Consider the following 22446-nt stretch of genomic DNA (forward strand, 5'->3'; position numbering starts at 1 on the left):
CCAGGAAGTGATGGGGCCGGATGACATGATCTTCATTTTTTGAATGTTGAGTTTTAAGCCAGCTTTTTCACTCTCCTCTTTCACTTTCATCAAGAAGCTGTTTAGTTCCTCTTCACTTTCTGCCATAAGGGTGGTGTCATCTGCATATCTGAGGTTATTGACATTTCTCCTGGAAATCTTGATTCCAGCTCTTGCTTCATCCAGGCTGGCATTTCTCATGATGTACTCTGCATATAAGTTAAATAAGCAGATTGACAATATGTAGCCTTGACGTACTCCTTTCCTAATTTGGAACCAGTCTGTTGTTCCATGTCCGGTTCTAACTGTTGCTTCTTGACTAGCACAGATTTTTCGGTAGCAGATAAGGCGGTCTGGTATTCCCACCTCTAAGAATTTTCCAGTTTGTTGTGATCACACAGTCAAAGGCTTTACTGTAATCAATGAAGCAGAAGTAGATAGATGTTTTTCTGGCATTCTCTTACTTTGTCTATGATCCAATGGATGTTGGCAATTTGATCTCTGGTTCCCCTGCCTTTTCTAAATCCAGTTTGAACATCTGGAAGTTCTCAGTTCACATGCTATTGAAGCGTAGCTTGGAGAATTTTGAGCATTGCTTTGCTAGTGTATGAGATGAGTGCAGTAGTGCACTAGTTTGAACATTCTTTGGCATTGGCTGTCTTTGGGATTGGAATGAAAACTGACCTTTTCCAGTCCTGTGGCCACTGCTGAATTTTCCAAATTTGCTGGCATATTGAGTCCAGCACTTTAACATCATTCTTGAGAAAAGTAAAATATAATTGAGTATTATATATGTATATATACATAATATCATTATCATATGTATAGGTTTCAAATTAACTAGGCAAAATAGAAAAGTAAATATTCAAATACTATGGATAACAGTACAAACTTGCTTTCATTTACTTTCCTGAAATTCTTGTGGGAGGGATAGAAATCATTGACTTAACATTAGAGTTGGTTGGGACAAATGCCATATTTTTAGCTGAGACAGAAAGAGAATGAACTGTCAGAACATGAGAGACTCTTGAAGAATGATTTCTTATTTTACCTGTGGACACTGAAGTAAGGTTGAGAATCTATGTGATACTTTCAAGACCAAGAAAGACAGTTAAAAATTAATATGCAGAAAATTACTCTATTTAAAAATGTAAACACTGTAATAATATAACATCTATGTGAGACTTTATAGGTTACCCGTTGTGTTGTCCGTTCTTTAGTCTCATCTAACTCTTAGTATGGTAAGGGCAATATTAGTCCTCACTTGTGGATGAGGGTCTTATTACCTGTTCAAAATCTCTCAGTCAGCCAGGATTTTAACTCAAGATTTCAAAAAGTCCATGCCTTGTTCAGAGTCATTCATAACTCTAGATGGGTCCAATTTGATCACTTTAAAGAGTCGTGGATAAACTGAACTTCTGCTTTTCATCTCTTTTGGTCACTACCCTATATCGATCAATGTTTATGTAAGAATCCAATATATTAGAATATAAGGTTGTATAGCATAATGAAAAGTCAAAGAATTGTAATGATTTTAATTTGCTAACTATATGGATTAAAATATTAACTTACTATTTTTGATAGTAATCCATAAGTCAAGTTCTTGACTCTTAAATATGTTGATTAGAAATCCAGAAATTTAAATACAAAGGGTAAATGTCTCTAAACCTTTGCTGTTTCTGAAAAATTCTATGCATCATTCTGAAATGTATATATATTCAAAATATTGTCTAGAATATTCAGAATATTGTCTTTGAAGTATGGATATTTTGAAAAATTATATTTATGAAATTTGGAAAATTATATTTTGAAGCATTTGGAAGGAAGAAAATAAATTGTTTCATTTGAAAGGCCCACACAATGTTAATAAAGTTAACATATGTATTAAAAATTTAAAGGTAACTTACAGATGGCAAAATAAAATATTCTAGAAACTAAGGTATATAAAATAGAATTAAATATTGTCATTGATACATATATTTGATTATTTAAAGTCTTAGAGAGGTCTTATTCTGTTAAGCAGCTTAGAAGTCCTTGGCAAACTTGTAAGATGTATATGTTTCTTTCTGTATCTAGAAAGCAATTGTAAATAGGTAGCTGTTCCATATTATTAAAATTCAAAATTAGAAATCTTCCCATAAGTAAAATTTGTTAATGAAGGAATGTATATATCATCTGTTCACTTTACTTGAACATAGATCTGTGCTCAGATTCTTACATTGAAGTCATTTCCCTCACATCAAACTAGGCACTCAAAAATCTAATAGGTGTGACATCAACAATTACTACTTGCTAACAACGCTTGTAATTTAACCCCTTCAGGTGAACAGGCTGATTGATGAATTGCAGACAGCTATCAAAAGCAACAGAGGTCATCTCTCTAAACTTGGCCCCCAATTACAGGCTGAGCAGGAGCAATTCTCCTCTTATGTCTACCAACACATTAAAAGCCTTCCAGCAAACACTCTTATCCCAGGAGGCCTGCAGCTCAAGGTGGGTGTCATTCTGTGACTATCAATGGGTTCAGCCAGAGACAAAACACTCTGCTCCATTTGGAGACCCTTGTAACAATGCCACTCAGCTTGAATTTCTTTTTCTGTTGTCTTCCTCAAACTGGAGTTTGAATTACAAGTGCTAATATTACCATCAAGGAACTATGTTTTAAAAGAAAATATCTAGAGGTCTTTGAAATATGGATTTATCAACTTTAGTTTTCAACCCAGAGAAGCAATTTTAATGAAGAAATTTAATCACTGAACATTTATGTGCTTCTCCAAGAAACATATATTTTTCACAGGAGTCACTGTGTATTTCCATTTTTAAAAATAACTTATTTGGAGAAATGGACAAGCTTTAATAATTGACAGACAGTGGCAATAGGAATTAAAGGTGAAGGGCCAGGTGACTGATTCATGTTCAAACTACATTTCCAGGGAAAAAGATCTGTATTGGATAAGTGTGACACATGTCTGAGTTCACTTGGTAAAATCAATACTTCAGAATATACTGGGAAAAAAGGTGAATTGGTTATCTGTCAGGACAAGATGGCTAAATGTCCTAGACTACTCTTTGCTATTGCATCTTTGGAAAAGAAAAAAAGAATTCATATTCGGCTAAAGTGGTTTATGTACTGGAAGTTTAGGTAAATACTTTTATCATAATAGTGTATCCATATTAAATATATCAAGTTAAGATTGTTCTATAATTTCATATCTCATATTTTGAAAGACTATAATGAGTAAAATTAAATTAATCTGAGCATGGCACTTTTCCCTCTAAAGAACCATTACTACAACTCTTCATTTCCTTTTGATTATGTTTATATTTGAATGTTATTAATATTCAAAGTAATTGTATTTTGATCAGCCTTTATATCTACAGTTCCCCTTAATATTCAGTCTTATTCTGCAAGTAACATGGTAAACATTACATTTTCTGTCTATAACTTATTTCTTTAACAGAATTCCTTGTTTGCATTTTGAATGAGAATATTACCATGTAAAAATTGACCTTTGGGGAAGTGTAATTCCAAGATAAACAAATGATCATTTATCTCTTATAGTCTGTGCTAGTCAGCTAAAGGTTTAGGAAATGATGTTCAAGACATCAAGGTCAAGTAGTCCAGTAGTTCTTTTGCTGATTGCTGACTTGGTTACAGATCCAGGCTTCCATTTTGCACCTAACTGTAACGTCTGAAGCCATAAAACTCCTAGAAAAACTATGCTTCCTGCGTGCTGCCTTAGTCTTAGCAGTATATATTTTTGGAGATCTTCAGGCAGGGGTACCAAAAGCAAAAATAAACAAATGGGACTACACCAAACAAAAGAGCTTTTGCACATCAAAGGAAACCATCAACAAAATGAAAAAAAAAATACTGAATGGGAGAAGATGTTTGCAAAGGACGTATCCAAGAAGGGATTAATATCCAAACTATATAAAGAACTCACACAGTGTCAAGAAACACAAGAAATTCAATTAAAAAATAGGCAAAGAACCTGAATAGTTATTTTTCCAAGGAAGACATACAGATGACTAATAGACACACGAAAGGATGCTCAGCATCACTAATCATCAGGGACCTGCAAATCAAAATGACATGCAAAAAACAATGAGATATCACCTCATACCTGTCATAAATTGCTGTTATCAAGAAGATAACAGAAAAACAAGTGTCAGTGAGGATGATGGAGAAAAGAAATCCTCGAACATTGTTGGTGGAATTGTAAATTGGTGCAGCTGCTATGGAAAACAGTATGGAAGTTCCTCAAAAAGTTAAAAATAGAACTGCCATACAATTCACACTTCCACTTCTGGGCATTTATCTGAAGGAACAAAAAAAAAAAAAACAACACTTATTTGAAAAGATATATGCACTGCTATGTTCATTACAGCATTATTTACAATAGCCAAGAAATGGAAGCAACCTAAGTATATATTGATAGACGACTGGATAAGGATGTTTTATGTATATTATATGAACATACACACACACACACACACACAGACACACACACACACAATGGAATGTTGCTCAACCATAAAAAGAATGAAATCTTGTCATTTGCAGCAACATGGATAGACCCACAGGGCATTCTGCTAAATAAAATGACATGTAGACAAATACTATATGATTTCACTTATATGTGGAATCTTTTCATACTGTTCATGGAGTTCTCAAGGCAAGAATACTGAAGTGGTTTGCCATTCCCTTCTCCAGTGGGCCACATTTTTTGTCAGAACTCTCCATCATGACCCATCCGTCTTGGGTGGCCCTGCATGGCATGGCTCATAGTTTCATGGCCCCCTGATGTGAAGAACTGACTGACTGGAAAAGACCCTGATGTTGGAAAAGATTGAAGGCAGGAGGAGAAGAGGACAACAGAGAATGAGATAGTTGGATGGCATCACTGACTCGATGGACATGAGTTTGAGAAAGCTCTGGGAGTTGGTGATGGACAGGGAAACCTGGAGGGCTACAGTCCATTGGGTTGCAAAGAGTCATACATGACTGAGTGACTGAACTGAGCTGAACTGATATGTGGAATCTATAAAAACAAAACAAAAACAGACTTAGATATAGAGAACAAACGTGGTTACCAGAGGGTGGGGGTTGTGGGGGATTGGGCAGATTAGAGGAAGGGCATTAAGTACAAACTTCCAGTTATTAAATAAATACACCACAGGGAGGTAATGTATAGCACAGGGACTATAATCAATGTGTGTGTGTGTTAGTCGCTCAGTCGTGTCCTCTTTCCAACCCTGTGGACTGTAGCCTGCTGAGTTGCTCTGTCCATGGAATTCTGCAAACAAGAATACTGGAATGGTTTGCCACTCCCTTCTCCAGGGGACCTTCCCAACCCAGAGATAAAACGTGGGTCTCCTGCATTGCAGGTAGATTCGTTATTGTCCAAGCCACTAGGGAAGTCCATAGTCAATAGTATTGGAATACCTTTTTTATATGATGATGTATGGGTACTAGACTTAATCATGGTGATCAATTCATAATGTGTATGTATCAGATCACCATGTTGTACACCTGAAACTAAAGTTGTATGTCAACTGTGTGTGTTTAATCAGTTGTGTCCAACTCTTTGGGACCCATGGACTATAGCCGGCCAGGCTCCTCTGTCCAAGGGTTTCTCCAGACAATACTGGAGTGGGTACTAGAGAAGGAAATGGCAACACACTCCAGGATTCTTGCCCAGAGAATGACTGACTGACTGAGCACTCAGCAACCATTCCCTGCTCCTGGGGGTCTTGCCGACCCAGGGATTGAACCTGGTCTCCTGCATTGCTGGTGGATTCTTTACCATACTTCAATTAAAAAAGGGAAAAAAAATAACGAAAAAACAAAATGAAACAACACAAAACCAAAGATTCCTGCAAACAATACTTCTTTGTTTCAGAGCTCAACATTTGCCTTTCCCTAACAGAGCTGTGCCAGGACAGGTATAGGGAACTTTCATTTTATTTCTCCCCTTTTTTGAGCTTCGTCTTTTCCCATCAGCTCTATGATAGAAATCCTGTGTTTACAGGAAAACAATTACCTGCAACACAGACCCTCTCAAACCATTTCAAATAAAAGGAGGGTTTGTTGAAAACATGTAAAGATATCTCACAGAAAATGAAAACCAGGAAATACAGCTGATTCTCACAAGTCACTTCTTTTCCATACCTCCTTTTCCTGAAGCCCTATGATCTTCTCTCTCCTCATCTTTCTGAGCTTTGAAATTTCTCTTTTCTGTCTCCAAGCTGGCTTTCTCTTTTTACTCCTTTGTTTGTATATGAGGAAAATTGTGGCCCCTTGTTGTTTTTCTGGCCCTAACTTTTTAGTTTAAATGGTCATCATCATTTGAATAGAGTCTTTGTGTCTCCTAGTTTAAATCATGTATAGAGAGAATCTGTTTGCATCAGTCCAGCCTTATCTAGGTCCCTGATGTCAACTCAACCACCTGTAACCACTGAGGGTTGTGTGCAGTACAGGGCATAGAGGAGTTTCCAGTAATTAGTTTAGAAAGGGAAGTTGGTCATGGATGGCCTAAGTGATTGACATGTTTCTCATATATAATTAAATGGAACTTATAAATAAACTATTGTGTATTTTTTGTGGTAATGTATTCTCTCCTTTCCCTCTAGCCCCCATATTTTTGGGAGTAGATGTTTGGACTGCAGGAAAAGACATTGAGATCTGTAGTTTTCTAAGCTAATTCTTACATCTGAAATAGCCAGGTAGTAGAGACAAAACTGGATTAGCAAAGTATACCCTAAGTATTCAGAATTGCAAATCTCTTAGAATTGAGGAGTTTTTTCATACTCTCCAGGTGAAATGAAAGTCACTCAGTTGTGTCTAACTCTTTGTGATCCCATGTCCTATACAGTCCTTGGAATTCTCCAGGAGAGAATACTGGAGAAGATAGCCTTTCTCTTCTCCAGGGTATCTTCCCAACCCAGGGATCGGACCCAGGTCTCGCTCATTGCAGGCGGATTCTTTCTTTTTTTTTTTAATTTAAATTTATTTATTTTAATTGGAGGTAATTACTTAACACTATTGTATTTGTTTTGCCATACATCAACATGAATCTGCCATGGGTGTACACGTGTTCCCCATCCTGAACCCCCCTTCCACTCCCCTCCCCGTACCATCCCTCTGGGTCATCCCAGTGCACCAGCCCCAAGCATCCTGTATCCTGAATCGAACCTGGACTTGCGATTCATTTCTTACATGGTATTCTGCATGTTTCAATGTCGTTCTCCCAAATCATCCCACCCTCTCCCTCTCCCACAGAGTCCAAAAGACTGTTCTATACATCTGTGTCTTTTGCTGTCTCACATATAGGCCTATCGTTACCATCTTTCTAAATTCCGTATATATGCGTTAGTATACTGTATTGATGTTTTTCTTTCTGGCTTACTTCACTCTGTATAATAGGCTCCAGTTTCATCCACCTCATTAGAACTGATTCAAATGTATTCTTTTTAATGGCTGAGTAATACTCCATTGTGTATATGTACCACAGCTCTCTTATCCATTCATCTGCTGATGGACATCTAGGTTGCTTCCATGTGCTGGCTATTATAAACAGTGCTGCGATGAACACTGGGGTACACGTGTGTCTTTCAATTCTGGTTTCCTCAGTATGTATGCCCAGCAGTGGGATTGCTGGGTCATAAGGCAGTTCTGTTTCTAGCTTTTTAAGGAATCTCCACACTGTTCTCCATAGTGGCTGTAGTAGTTTGCATTCCCACCAACAGTGTAAGAGGGTTCCCTTTTCTCCACACCCTCTCCAGCATTTATTGCTTATAGACTTTTGGATCACAGCCATTCTGACTGGTGTGAAATGGTACCTCATTGTGGTTTTGATTTGCATTTCTCTGATAATGAGTGATGTTGAGTATCTTTTCATGTGTTTGTTAGCCATCTGTGTGTCTTCTTTGGAGAAATGTCTATTTAGTTTTTGGCCCATTTTTTTGACTGGGTTATTTATTTTTCTGGTATTGAGCTATAGGAGTTCCTTGTATATTTTTGAGATAAGTTGTTTGTCAGTTGCTTCATTTGCTATTATTTTCTCCCATTCTGAAGGCTGTCTTTTCACCTTGCTTATAGTTTCTTTTGTTGTGCAGAAGCTTTTAATTTTAATTAGGTCCCATTTGTTTATTTTTGCTTTTATTTCCAATATTCTTGGAGGTGGGTCATAGAGGACCCTGCTGTGATGTATGTTGGAGAGTGTTTTGCCTATGTTCTCCTCTAAGAGTTTTATAGTTTCTGGTCTTACATTTAGATCTTTAATGCATTTTGAGTTTATTTTTGTGTATGGTGTTAGAAAGTGTTCTAGTTTCATTCTTTTACAAGTGGTTGACCAGTATTCCCAGCACCACTTGTTAAAGAGATTGTCTTTTTTCCATTGTATATTCTTGCCTCCTTTGTCAAAGATAAGGTGTCCATAGGTGCACGGGTTTATCTCTTGGCTTTCTATTTTGTTCCATTGATCTATATTTCTGTCTTTGTGCCAGTACCATACTGTCTTGATGACTGTGGCTTTGTAGTAGAGCCTAAAGTCAGGCAGGTGGATTCCTCCAGTTCCATTCTTCTTTCTCAAGATAGCTTTGGCTATTCCAGGTTTTTTGTATTTCCATACAAATTGTAAAATTATTTGTTCTAGCTCTGTGAAGAATACCATTGGTAGCTTGATAGGGATTGCATTGAATCTATTGATTGCTTCGGGTAGTATACTCATTTTCACTATATTGATTCTTCCGATCCATGAACATGGTATATTTCTCCATCTATTAGTGTCCTCTTTGATTTCTTTCACCAGTGTTTTATAGTTTTCTATATATAGGTCTTTAGTTTCTTTAGGTAGATATATTCCTAAGTATTTTATTCTTTCCGTTGCAATGGTGAATGGAATTGTTTCCTTAATTTCCCTTTCTGTTTTCTCATTATTAGTGTATAGGAATGCAAGGGATTTCTGTGTGTTGATTGTATATCCTGCAACTTTGCTATATTCATTGATTAGCTCTAGTAATTTTCTGGTGGAGTCTTTAGGGTTTTCTATGTAGAGGATCATGTCATCTGCAAACAGTGAGGGTTTTACTTCTTCTTTTCCATTTTGGATTCCTTTTATTTCTTTTTCTGCTCTGATTGCTGTGGCCAAAACTTCCAAAACTATGTTGAATAGTAGTGGTGAAAGTGGGCACCCTTGTCTTGTTCCTGACTTTAGAGGAAATACTTTCAATTTTTCACCATTGAGGATAATGTTTGCTGTGGGTTTGTCATATATAGCTTTTATTATGTTGAGGTATGTTCCTTCTATTCCTGCTTTCTAGAGAGTTTTTATCATAAATAGATATTGAATTTTGTCAAAGGCTTTCTCTGCATCTATTGAGATAATCATATGGCTTTTATTTTTCAATTTGTTAATGTGATATATTACATTGATTGATTAGCAGATATTGAAGAATCCTTGCATCCCTGGGATAAAGCCCACTTGGTCATAGTGTATGATCTTTTTAATGTGTTGTTGGATTCTGATTGCTAGAATTTTGTTAAGGATTTTTGCATCTATGTTCATGAGTGATATTGGCCTGTAGTTTTCTTTTTTTGTGGCATCTTTGTCAGGTTTCGGTATTAGGGTGATGGTGGCCTCATAGAATGAGTTTGGAAGTTTACCTACCTCTGCAATTTTCTGGAAGAGTTTGAGTAGGATAGGTGTTAGCTCTTCTCTAAATTTTTGGTAGAATTCAGCTGTGAAGCCGTCTGGACCTGGGCTTTTGTTTGCTGGAAGATTTCTGATTACAGTTTCAATTTCTGTGCTTGTGATGGGTCTGTTAAGATTTTCTATTTCTTCCTGGTCCAGTTTTGGAAAGTTGTACTTTTCTAAGAATTTGTCCATTTCTTCCATGTTGTCCATTTTATTGGCATATAATTGCTGATAGTAGTCTTTTATGATCCTTTGTATTTCTGTGTTGTCTGTTGTGATCTCTCCATTTTCATTTCTAATTTTGTTGATTTGATTTTTCTCCCTTTGTTTCTTGATGAGTCTGGCTAATGGTTTGTCAATTTTATTTATCTTTTCAAAGAACCAGCTTTTGGCTTTGTTGATTTTTGCTATGGTCTCTTTTGTTTCTTTTGCATTTATTTCTGCTCTAATTTTTACGATTTCTTTCCTTCTACTAACCCTGGGGTTCTTCATTTCTTCCTTTTCTAATTGCTTTAGGTGTAGAGTTAGATTATTTATTTGACTTTTTTCTTGTTTCTTGAGGTATGCCTGTATTGCTATGAACTTTCCCCTTAGCACTGCTTTTACAGTGTCCCACAGGTTTTGGGTTGTTGTATTTTCATTTTCATTCATTTCTATGCATATTTTGATTTCTTTTTTGATTTCTTCTGTGATTTATTGGTTATTCAGCAGCATTTTGGTCAGCCTCCATATGTTGGAATGTTTAATAGTTTTTCTCCTGTAATTGAGATCTGATCTTACTGCATTGTGGTCAGAAAAGATGCTTGGAATGATTTCATTTTTTTTGAATTTACCAAGGCTAGATTTATGGCCCAGGATGTGATCTATCCTGGAGAAGGTTCTGTGTGTACTTGAGAAAAAGGTGAAATTAATTGTTTTGGGATGAAATGTCCTATAGATATCAATTAGGTCTAACTGGTCTATTGTATCATTTAAAGTTTGTGTTTCCTTGTTAATTTTCTGTTTAGTTGATCTATCCATAGGTGTGAATGGGGTATTAAAGTCTCCCACTATCATTGTGTTATTGTTAATTTCCCCTTTCATACCTGTTAGCATTTGTCTTACATATTGCGGTGCTCCTATGTTGGGTGCATATATATTTATAATTGTTATATCTTTTTCTTGGATTGATCCTTTGATCATTATGTAGTGTCCTTCTTTGTCTCTTTTCACAGCCTTTGTTTTAAAGTCTATTTCATCTGATATGAGTATTGCTACTCCTTCTTTCTTTTGGTCTCTATTTGAGTGGAATATCTTTTTCCAGCCCTTCACTTTAAGTCCGTATGTGTCCCCTGTTTTGAGGTGGGTCTCTTGTAGACAACATATGTAGGGGTCTTGTTTTTGTATCCATTCAGCCAGTCTTTGTCTTTTGGTTGGGGCATTCAACCCATTTATGTTTAAGGTAATTATTGATAAGTATGGTCCCGTTGCCATTTACTTTATTGTTTTGGGTTTGAGTTTATACACCCTTTTTGTGTTTCCTGTCTAGAGAATATCCTTCAGCATTTGTTGGAGAGCTGGTTTGGTGGTGCTGAATTCTCTCAGCTTTTGTATGTCTGTAAAGCTTTTGATTTCTCCTTCATATTTGAATGAGATCCTTGCTGGGTACAGTAATCTGGGTTGTAGGTTATTTTCTTTCATCACTTTAAGTATGTCTTGCCATTCCCTCCTGGCCTGAAGAGTTTCTATTGAAAGATCAGCTGTTATCCTTATGGGAATCCCCTTGTGTGTTATTTGTTGTTTTTCCCTTGCTGCTTTTAATATTTGTTCTTTGTGTTTGATCTTTGTTAATTTGATTAATATGTGTCTTGGGGTGTTTCGCCTTGGGTTTATCCTGTTTGGGACTCTCTGGGTTTCTTGGACTTGGGTGATTATTTCCTTCCCCATTTTAGGGAAGTTTTCAACTATTATCTCCTCAAGTATTTTCTCATGGTCTTTCTTTTTGTCTTCTTCTTCTGGGACCCCTATGATTCGAATGTTGGGGCATTAAACACTCTCCTGGAGGTCTCTGAGATTGTCCTCATTTATTTTAATTCGTTTTTCTTTTTTCCTCTCTGAGTCATTTATTTCTACCATTCTATCTTCTAATTCACTAATCCTATCTTCTGCCTCTGTTATTCTACTATTTGTTGCCTCCAGAGTGTTTTTTATCTCATTTATTGCATTATTCATTATATTTTGACTTTTTTTTATTTCTTCTAGGTCCTTGTTAAACCTTTCTTGCATCTACCCAATCCTTATCTCCAGGCTATTTATCTGTGATTCCATTTTTATTTCAAGGTTTTGGATCATTTTCACTATCATTATTCAGAATTCTTTATCAGGTTGATTCCCTATCTCTTCCTCTTTTGTTTGGTTTGGTGGGCATTTATCCTTTTCCTTTACCTGCTGGGTATTCCTCTGTCTCTTCATTTTGTTTATATTGCTGAGTTTGGGGTGGTCTTTCTGTATTCTGGCAGTTTGTGGAGTTCTCTTTATTGTGGAGTTTCCTCACTGTGGGTGGGGTTGTACGGGCAGCTTGTCAAGGTTTCTTGGTTAGGGAAGCTTGTATCGGTGTTCTGGTGGGTGGAGCTGGATTTCTTCTCTCTGGAGTGCAATGAAGTGTCCAGTAATGTGTTATGAGATGTCAATGGGTTTGGAGTAACTTTGGGCAGCCTGTATATTGAAGCTCAGGGCTGTGTTCCTGTGTTGCTGGAGAATTTGCATGGTATGTCTTGCTCTGGAACTTGTTGGCCCTTGGGTGGTGCTTGGGTGGTGGTGCTTTCAGTGTAGGTATGGAGGCATTTGATGAGCTCCTGTCGATTAATGTTCCCTGGAGTCAGTTCTCTGGTGTTCTCAGGATTTGGACTTAAGCCTCCTGCTTCTGGTTTTCAGTCTTATTTTTACAGTAGTCTCAAGACTTCTACTTCTATACAGCACCACTGATAAAACACCTAGGTTAAAGATGAAAAGTTTCTCCACAGTGAGGGACACCCAGAGAAGTTCACAGAGTTACATGGAGAAGAGAAGAGGGAGGAAGGAGTTAGAGGTGACCTGAATGAGATGAGGTGGAATCACAAGAGGAGAGAGCAAGCTAGCCAGTAATCACTACCTTATGTGCGCTCCACAGTCTGGGCTGCTCAGAGATGTTCACAGAGTTATACAGAGAAGAGAAGAGGGAGGAAGGAGACAGAGGTGGTCAGGAGGATAAAATCAAAAGGAGAGAGACAGATCCAGCCAGTAATCAGTTCCCTAAGTGTTCTCTACCATCTGGAACACACAGAGATTCACAGAGTTGGGTAGAGAAGAGAAAGGGGAGGGAGGAGACAGAGGTGACCTGGTGGAGAAAAAGGAGAGCCCAAAGAGGGAGAGAGCAGTCAAGCCAGTGATCTCACTCCCAAGTAAAAATGGGTACTGAAGATTGGGTTCTTAAAGGTACAAAATTGATAACAAATACCAAAAAGCAAAGATTAAAAATCTAGAGTAGAGGTTGGATTTTCAAAAATAACAATATTAAAGAAAAGAAGGAAAAAAAAAACAAAGTCACAAAAATTATAAAATATATATATATATGATATATTAGGTTATAAAAGTGAAAATTAAAGGAATAATAGAGGACTTAAAAAAAAAAGAATGATCGTAAAAATATATCTAGGACTTTCTCTGGTGTTGTGGGCAGTGTGTGGTCAGTTCATTTTTGGATAGTTCCTTGGTCCAGCTTATATTTCTCAAGATCTATGGGCCCCTTCCTATGTAGTTGGTACTAACTACAGGGTTTTAATCTATTGCATCTGTCACTTCCAAGGCAGTTCCCTCTGTTTTAGCTTCTTCTGTTTGCTGGTCTCTTCAGTGTCTGATTTCCGCCCTGACACAAGGGGGACAGTGGTGGACACTTTTTTTAGGCTCACTTGTTCAGTCACGCTGTGGGGAGGGAGGGACGCTGCAAACAAATAACACTGGCGTGTGCTCACAGTGGCTCAGCCACACTGGGCCTGCCCCCGCTCACGGCGCATTTGCCCTCCCTGTCCACAGCTGCTCAGGCTCTAGGTTGCTCTGCCAGGAACCGTCCAAGGCCAGCCCTGGGCTGCATGCACCTCCCAGGTCTAAGCCGTTCAGGTTCAGGCACTCGGGTAGTCCTCAGAGGCGCAGACTCAGTTCGGCCTGCATTTTGTGCCCTTCCCAGGTTTGAGCAGCTCAGGTGATGAGGTGTTTGACAAGCGTGGTTGCTGCGACTTATCACCTCCCCCATCCCTGCCACTCGGTTTTCTGGCTGTACAACCAGCGCACCTTCGCAGGCGGATGTCCAGAACCCCAAGTCTTAGTTAGCAAAGAAGCCTGCTTGCAGTTTGGTAGATAATGTCTCTTTGGGGCTGCATTTGCCTCCTTCCGGCTCTGGCTGCCTGTCACCAGAGGGGGATGGTCTGCAGCGGGCTAGTTCTGTTCAGTCCTTTGTTCTGTGCGCGGGCTTGGCAGTGTCTTAGGTTAGGGCTTTGCGCGTGATAGCTTTGCGCGTGTTTGCTAGCCCAAGTTAGTTCGCTCAGATTGCCCTCAGAGCATTCAGGCCCGGTCCTTACTCTAAGCAATGCAGCCCGCGCCTCCCTGCCCAGCCTTCCGCTTGCTAGTGGCGGATACAGGCGTCTGTGCTGCTTCTCTGCTGGGGGAGTTACCGGTGGGCTCGTAATCTGTGGATTTTAATTATTTATTTATTTTTCCTCCCTGTTACGTTGCCCTCTCTGCTTGCAAGGCTTGCCACAGACTCAGCAGTGAGAGTGTTTCCTGGTGTTTGGAAACTTCTCTCTTTTTAAAAGACTCCCTTCCTGGGACAGAGCTCCGTCCCTACCTCTTTTGTCTCTTTTTTTGTCTTTTATATTTTTTCCTACCTCCTTTTGAAGACAATGGGCTGCTTTTCTGGGTGCCTGATGTCCTCTGCTGGCATTCAGAACTTGTTTTGTGGAATTTACTCAGTGTTTAAATGTTCTTTTGATGAATTTGTGGGGGAGAAAGTGGTCTCCCCATCCTATTCCTCCACCATCTTAGGACCACCTCCGCAGGTGGATTCTTTACCATCTGAGCCACAAGGGAAGACCTCTAGATGAAGAGAATTTGCTGTTTCCAGTTGGAGAGATATTGAGCACAGGTCTTAGCAGCATACTGTCCTCTGTAAATTCCAGAATCAGTTCATATCAGTAGCCTGGCCAAACTGTTTCCATGGAGTGTGAATGAGCTGCCCTTTTTTGGAGCACTGTCTCTAGCCCAGTTACCTCTGAGTCACTTTGTGCAAAGGCCAGGACTTTTGTGGTTATGAACAACTTTATCCCATCTATAGCATGAGCTTTGCAGACTGTTAGATGATATATCAATCAATCAATCAGTGCATTTTCCATTTATGACTGTAAGCCATGGCTCTAGTAAAACTTATTTCCCCCCTTTTCTCTTCATCTTGATAAAACAGTGAATTGGAATGAATCAGTTCAGTTCAGTTCAGTTGCTCAGTTGTGTCCAACTCTTTGTGACCCCATGAACGCACGCCAGGCCTCCCTGTCCGTCACCAACTCCCAGAGTCCACCCAAACCCATGTCCATTGAATCAGTGATGCTATCCAACCATCTCATCCTCTGTTGTCCCCTTCTCTTCGTGCCCTCAATCTTTCCCAGCATCAGGGACCTTTTAAATGAGTCAGCTCTTTGCATCAGGTGGCCAAAGTATTGGAGTTTCAACTTCAACATCAGTCCTACCAATGAACACCCAGGACTGATCTCCTTCAGAATGGACTGATTGGATCTCCTTGCAGTCCAAGGGACTCTCAAGAGTATTCTCCAACACCACAGTTCAAAAGCATCAATTCTTCGGCGCTCAGCTTTCTTTATAGTCCAACTGTCACATCCATACGTGACCACTGGAAAAACCATAGCTTTGACTAGATGGACCTGTGTTGACAAAGTAATGTCTTTGGTTTTCAATATGCTATCTAGGTTGGTCATAACTTTCCTTCCAAGGAGTAAGTGTCTTTTAATTTCATGGCTGCAATCACCATCTGCAGTGATTTTGGAGCCCAGAAAAGTAAAGTCTGACACTGTTTCCATTGTATCCCCATCTATTTCCCATGAAGTGATGGGACCAGAATGAATATCTTTCTACTTTTCTCTGTTTGATGATTTGCATAACTGTTGAATGCAGATATGAGCCCAGGGCTCAAATTCAAGAACCAAACATAATATATTGGAGTCATCATCATCTTCTAGAGCTTCTAGGTATTCAGCTAGGAGCTGTAGACAGGGAATGATTCATAAATCCTCTGGTGCATTTTTTCTTACTGTGTGTGGTTGCCTTCACTTCTTCACTGAGCTTCTCCTCCTCCTCATATCTCTCACTGATAATTTTGGTTACGTCTTAATATTAGACGATCATTTTTTAAAAGGACACACTCAACGTTCCGCATTGCCTCCGTTCCATCTTTGCCTAATACAGTACCAAGTTCAAATAGATGTATAAGACAGAAGACTGAGAACAGTCTAGGTTTCAAAGTCCACCCCTGCCATGGAAAAGTTCCTTGTTTAAAAAAAAAAATTGAAAACACAACATTAGAAGAATTTTAGAAAAAAGTCGTATCACCTGTATTCACATTATTCCTTATGTGACCCATGCATATCTTTTCCATATGCACTCATATGTAGTCAGTACCACAGTGTGCACTTTTTTTGTATTCTGGTACTTTTTCTTTCCATCACATCTTAACACCTTTTAGGGTGATGAGATTTCTTATTGTCTTTACCTTAAGTGGTCACACTCAGTATGTGGCATAATTTATGAAGCCCTTCAGGTAACAAGCTTTTGGAGCAATTGCTTACTATTCCAAACCTTCTTTACCCCACATCCCCTGTCACTGTCATCACCTTCAGGCCCTATAAGAACATCTGCTACAGCCATGGCTCAATGACTTCTGCCTTTCCAGTTCTGTTCTTTCACTGCAACTCCTCCTCCTCTTCATCCCCATGGAGATGCTGTCAGAAATGTTAGCATTTCCCTGGGAGAGCAGGAAAGAAAGAATTGATAGGAAAGGGTATTAGCAAATCTGTAGGGGATGGTGGGTGGAAAAGCTAGTAGAAAAGTGGATGATCTGACTGGGAATTGATGAGTCGAGTGTGGGATGTGTGAGTAGGTGGGAGAAAACACAGGGATTCAGCGAAAGATGGGTACAGGGAAGTCCTTTCACTGAAATTAGTGCTTTTCACACACAGCTGGTCAATGATGATCTGTGGTTAGTGTTCCATTTACTGCCAGTAGAGGTAGATCCAGTTTCTATAAAATTTGGGGAAGAGGAGCTTCTTTAAAATTAGGCCTGAAAGTGGGTATTTATTTAGGTTGAGAAAATAAATCACAACAGGTTAATAGAGACTTGGAGATTCAGATCCTTTTTTCTGAGATGTTTTAAGGCAGCTTATCAGACATTCTTACATAGAAATATTCCCTGATTACTCTCTGGCTTCTCCACCCCATATATTGATGCTCCGTAGCTCCCAGCACTCAGAGCTGGAGCAAGATACAGGTCCTGAAGCTTAATCTTCACTAACTTCACATGAATCCACTCTAGCTATGAGCAAGCAAAATATGGTGGAATTTAGTAACCTGGATAAGAACAAGAATCAGAGGTCTGTGATTTGGAGGGTTTTTTTTAGCATTTATATTTTTATATCGCTTGGTTATCATATTCCCTAGCATAAAAATTTAGGTTTTTAAAAAGAGATAATTCAGATATTTACTTTTAAAAAATGACTTTGTCCAGCACCTTGTTCATCTTCTAGGTGAAAGTAAAAGTATTAGTAGCTCAGTTGTGTCCTATTCTTTGTGACCTCATGGACTGTAGCCCACCAGTCTTCTCTGTCCATGGGATTCCAAGGCAAGAATACTGGAGTGGGTTGCCATTTCCTTCTCCAGGAGATCTTCCCAACCCAGGGATCAAACTCAGGTCTCCTGCATTGCAGGTAGATTCTTTATTGTCTGAGCCACCACAGAAGCCTCCTCTAGGTAGTATGTATGTAACAATTTTTATTCCAATTACAGATACGAGAAAATTTTAAATGAATCGTCCTGTAAATCCATACATTATTAAATACATATGTCTACAAGGCATTGTGCTAGGTACAGTGGGAAGAGGCAGAGAGACCTGGAACACCTTCTGAGCTCAAGTCTATGATTATTTAATTGGAACAATATGACACCTTTTATCATCTTTGACAAAGATGATAAAATTAATGTGTAGGTCTGCTCAGTTTTTTACTCCAGTTTCATTTTAACTTACAGGTTAGTTTATATTTAGAAAGTGGGTTACTTTAACTGATAACAGAAAAGATGCTAATTTTGATCCTTAATACCTTCCAGGCCTTTCTTATATTTTGGAGACTTGATTTTGCTCTATCAAAGGCACAATGGCACCCGGAAACGTTTGAGATTTGTACTCTGTTTTGTGGGCTTCCCAGGTGGTACTCACAGTAAAGAACCTGCCTGCCAATGCAGGAGACAAAAGAGATGCGATTCAATCCCTGGGTGGGGAAGATGGAGGAGGAAATGGCAACCAATTTCAATACTCTTGCCTGGAGAATCCCATGGACAGAAGAGCCTACAGTCCATAGGGTCACAAAGAGTCGAACATGACTGAAGTGACTTAGCACACACAGCACACTCTGTTTTGTGATCATTTAAAAAACAGAAAGTTTTCTCACTGTATATATCCATATATAATCATATATAAAGCTTAGTAGAAAATTTATTTAAATATTTAAGAATCTGTGGAACAATTAAATGAGTAAAAGGAGATAACTGAAGTCAAATGAGGAGGGTTTTTTTTTGGTATGGTGTCATCACTGTTCTGTATCCATATTATGTCCTTATTCCTTGAACCTTGTCTTTCTGTTAAACCACTTATCCAATATATGTTTTTGAATTTCTGAGCTGCTCTGTTATTTCACCTACATTATTTGAGTAAACAGGGGGACAACAAATTTAGGATATGCTCTAAGTAGTAAAACATACCAACTTAAAAACTTCATTTTCAAAGGAATTGTGTCTAGAGTAGTATAACTGGAATATTCAATGTTATTGTTGTGACTTCAAGAACGTTTATAAAATGTTGGACAAGATGTGATGGAGATAATCAGTTTTCATATGTTGATTTCACCAAGAAGGCAAATATTGGACTACCCATTTTGAAGGCAAATAAACTTGAGACTCATGAATACCTACCAACATCTCATGAATAGCCATTTACAGTAGGCACTGAAATATCTCACCTTCTTTTCTTTCCACTGCTCTTTTCCTTCTTGCCTTATTTCTTTTTCTTTTTTTGTGTGGCCTATTGCAGGAGGGGTGATACCACTATATTCACCCTAGCCTATTTCCTGATGGGCATCTGCAGCCAGGTTAAATCTCTGTGTGCAGGAAGATCCAATCTGCCCTTCCTAGACCCAATGAAGAGAAAAACTGAAAAACTGCATCTGTATCAAAATCTGGGAAGAGCAATTGGTTGGGCGGTACCTAAGCTCACATGCAGAGCTGTTGTAATGAGACAGGCTTTCCCTGTGCAGTCCTTGACAGCCTTGAAGGTGCCCAGAGAATTGCCAGGTGGGCAGTCAGCAGGGAAAGTCCACAGGCCAGAGCTGGATTACTGTCCCAGCAGTTACACAGACTAAATGCAACCGCTGAACCTTACTGCTGCAGGCACACTCTCTCTCTCAGGGAGATTGTCCTTCTCCATAGCAGTTAATTTGTTTTTACCTCTCAATTAGCTTTTTCACAGTGTTTGAGATGCTCAAGTCACTGAGATTCACTTCCTACATATGCTCCCGTCCCCTAGATTACCCACTGACATCTATGTTAGCCCAACTCACCATGAATATTATCAAGCATCATCAGAAGGTAGAAATGAATGCAGCTTTTCTAATAGGTGCAAATGAAATGATGCATCTCTTCCTACTTAAGATTTTACCTACAGTTTTGATAGTTTTATGATAAAAATGAATTAAAAAAAATAAAAATGGATTTCTCTAGACAAATGACTTCTGCATAGGTTTTAGTTACTCAGAGTATCTATTCCCATTAAGTGGAAAATTAGCTTTACAGGCATATTTTTGATATATAAAAAAGAAACCATATAGCATTAAAAAACATATACTCAACTAAAAGATGAGAATATGATGTCTGAGGCTGAGAATTTTAGAAGTCTGATGATGTGGCTCATATTTAATTGTATAATATTCATTATCTTAATAGAATAGAATTTGGGGGGATGTGACTATGCTTTTCTCATCAAAAAAGCCCCTATTTTCCTTGAGAAGAAATATATTGAGCCCAGGAACTTTTAAACAATCTTTACTTTCCAAAATTTGGAATATGTCGTATTATACTCATTTACTGACAGAACCCACAACCTGATATTTTAATCCAAATTAAATATAATTTTAGGCACTAAATAAATTTAAACAAAGTGAAATCTTTGTTCCATTTCACTGTGAAATACTCTTATTTATAAAGGTCTTATTGAAATTACTTGGCCTAAAACATGACAGACAAACACTTTTACCTTGTTTTAAAGAATTTTGAACATTTACCTATATTGAATTTAGTGAGAATTGTAATGGATACAGAGAGACAATATTTTGCAACTTGTTTTAGAAATTTTACCTTGTCAAAAATGGGGTTGGGGGAAAGCCCTTTAAAAAGAAATTATTACAAAACAGTGAAATGTGACTTTAAATGGCTAAAGGAAAAGACCACAGACCCACTGTGAAGCTGATGATGGCCATCCTGCCTGCCTCCTCATCCTTGGTCCCTTTCCATACCTACTCCCAACCCCCAATTCAGGCTATCAGGTACTACTCTTTCTTCAGGAAAAAGGCATACCACACTTTCTTCCAAGCTAAGATAGTTTTCAAACCTCCCCCCCCCCCCCATCTTAAATCAAAGTTCTTTCTTGGAATGTGCTATGTAAAGCAGATAAAAGTAGGATCTCCTTTGGAAGCCAGGATGGTGGCTCCCAAAGCCCCCACAGAACCACTCATCAGGTTTGATCTCCCACTTGGGACCACAACTCCCCACACTCACTCCCCTCTCCACCAGCCCTACCCCAGGCACTCTGAGGAATTCCAGAAAGCCAAGGCTGAAAATCATAGCCTCAAAAGTCAATAACCAATAAGGCTGAATATTATTTTCTCTTATAGAGCTGTGGTATTTTAATTGTGACAAAGAGCAACCCTCTAACTGGAATTTCAGGTAGTAATGGCAAATTGAAACAAGTGGTATTTTGGGGTCAGAGTCTTTTGGCCCACCCCCAAAGCCCTACACCGTAGGTAGTCACCCACTTTTTATCTTCTCAATGGTGGGCTGTACTGTAACTGACAAAGGAAATCTAAAATAAGTTATTTGTAAAGTATAAATATATTAAAATAAGTTATATTTTAAAGTATATATTTTCTGAGCTTAAAAAAATGTTGTTTGATTTTTGAACCAGGTACCATTTAGACTGAGGAAGGTTAACAATTATATAAAGTTATTTTCACATAAGTGCATTTTCATTTCCTAGGACAAATGTACTGGCTCCTTATCTATTAAATACTACTTAATGATATCTCTGTTAGGTATTAAAACACATTTTCCTATATGCAGTATAAACATGCTAATTCATTATTAATTTTTCATTGCCTGAATCTCATAATTTCAATCTTTGTTTTGTGACCATCTCCTTATCTAAATATTAAAATTAGACATGTTTACAGCAGTGGCCACAGGACTGGAAAAGGTCAGTTTTCATTCCAATCCCGAAGAAAGGCAATGCCAAAGAATGCTCAAACTACTGCACAATTGCACTCATCTCACACGCTAGTAAAGTAATGCTCAAAATTCTCCAAGCCAGGCTTCAGCAATATGTGAACCGTGAACTTCCAGATGTTCAAGCTGGTTTTAGAAAAGGCAGAGGAACCAGAGATCAAATTGCCAACATCCGCTGGATGATGGAAAAAGCAAGAGAGTTCCAGAAAAACATCTATTTCTGCTTTATTGACTATGCCAAAGCCTTTGACTGTGTGGATCACAATAAACTGTTTAAAATTCTGAAAGAGATGGGAATACCAGACCACCTGACCTGCCTCTTGAGAAACCTGTATGCAGGTCAGGAAGCAACAGTTAGAACTGGACATGGAACAACAGACTGGTTCCAAATGGAAAAGGAGTACGTCAAGGTTGTATATTGTCACCCTGCTTATTTAACTTCTATGCAGAGTACATCATGAGAAACGCTAGACTGGAAGAAGCACAAGCTGGAATCAAGATTGCTGGGAGAGATATCAATAACCTCAGATATGCAGATGACACCACCTTTACGGCAGAAAGTGAAGAGGAACTAAAAAGCCTTTTGATGAAAGTGAAAGAGGAGAGTGAAAAAGTTGGCTTAAAACTCAACATTCAGAAAACGAAGATCATGGCATCTGGTCCCATCACTTCATGGGAAATAGATGGGGAAACAACGGAAACAGTGTCAGACTTTATTTTTCTGGGCTCCAAAATCACTGCAGATGGTGACTGCAGCCATGAAATTAAAAGACGCTTACTCCTTGGAAGAAAAGTTATGACCAACCTAGATAGCATATTCAAAAGCAGAGACGTTACTTTGCCAACAAAGGTCCATCTAGTCAAGGCTATGTTTTTCCAGTGGTCATGT

At 38.5% G+C, this 22446-nt stretch overlaps 1 protein-coding gene across 3 annotated transcripts in view; it reads left to right on the plus strand.

Annotated features, from left to right (window-relative positions):
* DCDC1 (doublecortin domain containing 1) overlaps positions 1-22446 on the plus strand; it is a 471483-nt gene that overhangs the window by 213681 nt on the left and 235356 nt on the right. For all 3 annotated transcript variants that reach the window (XM_027562739.1, XM_027562740.1, XM_027562741.1), the window contains one exon: positions 2341-2511. In XM_027562739.1, the coding sequence (XP_027418540.1) occupies positions 2341-2511 (171 nt within the window). The remainder of the gene's footprint in view (positions 1-2340; positions 2512-22446) is intronic.

This window comes from Bos indicus x Bos taurus, chromosome 15, assembly GCF_003369695.1.
Source record: "Bos indicus x Bos taurus breed Angus x Brahman F1 hybrid chromosome 15, Bos_hybrid_MaternalHap_v2.0, whole genome shotgun sequence".
Classification (NCBI taxonomy): Eukaryota; Metazoa; Chordata; class Mammalia; order Artiodactyla; family Bovidae; genus Bos; species Bos indicus x Bos taurus.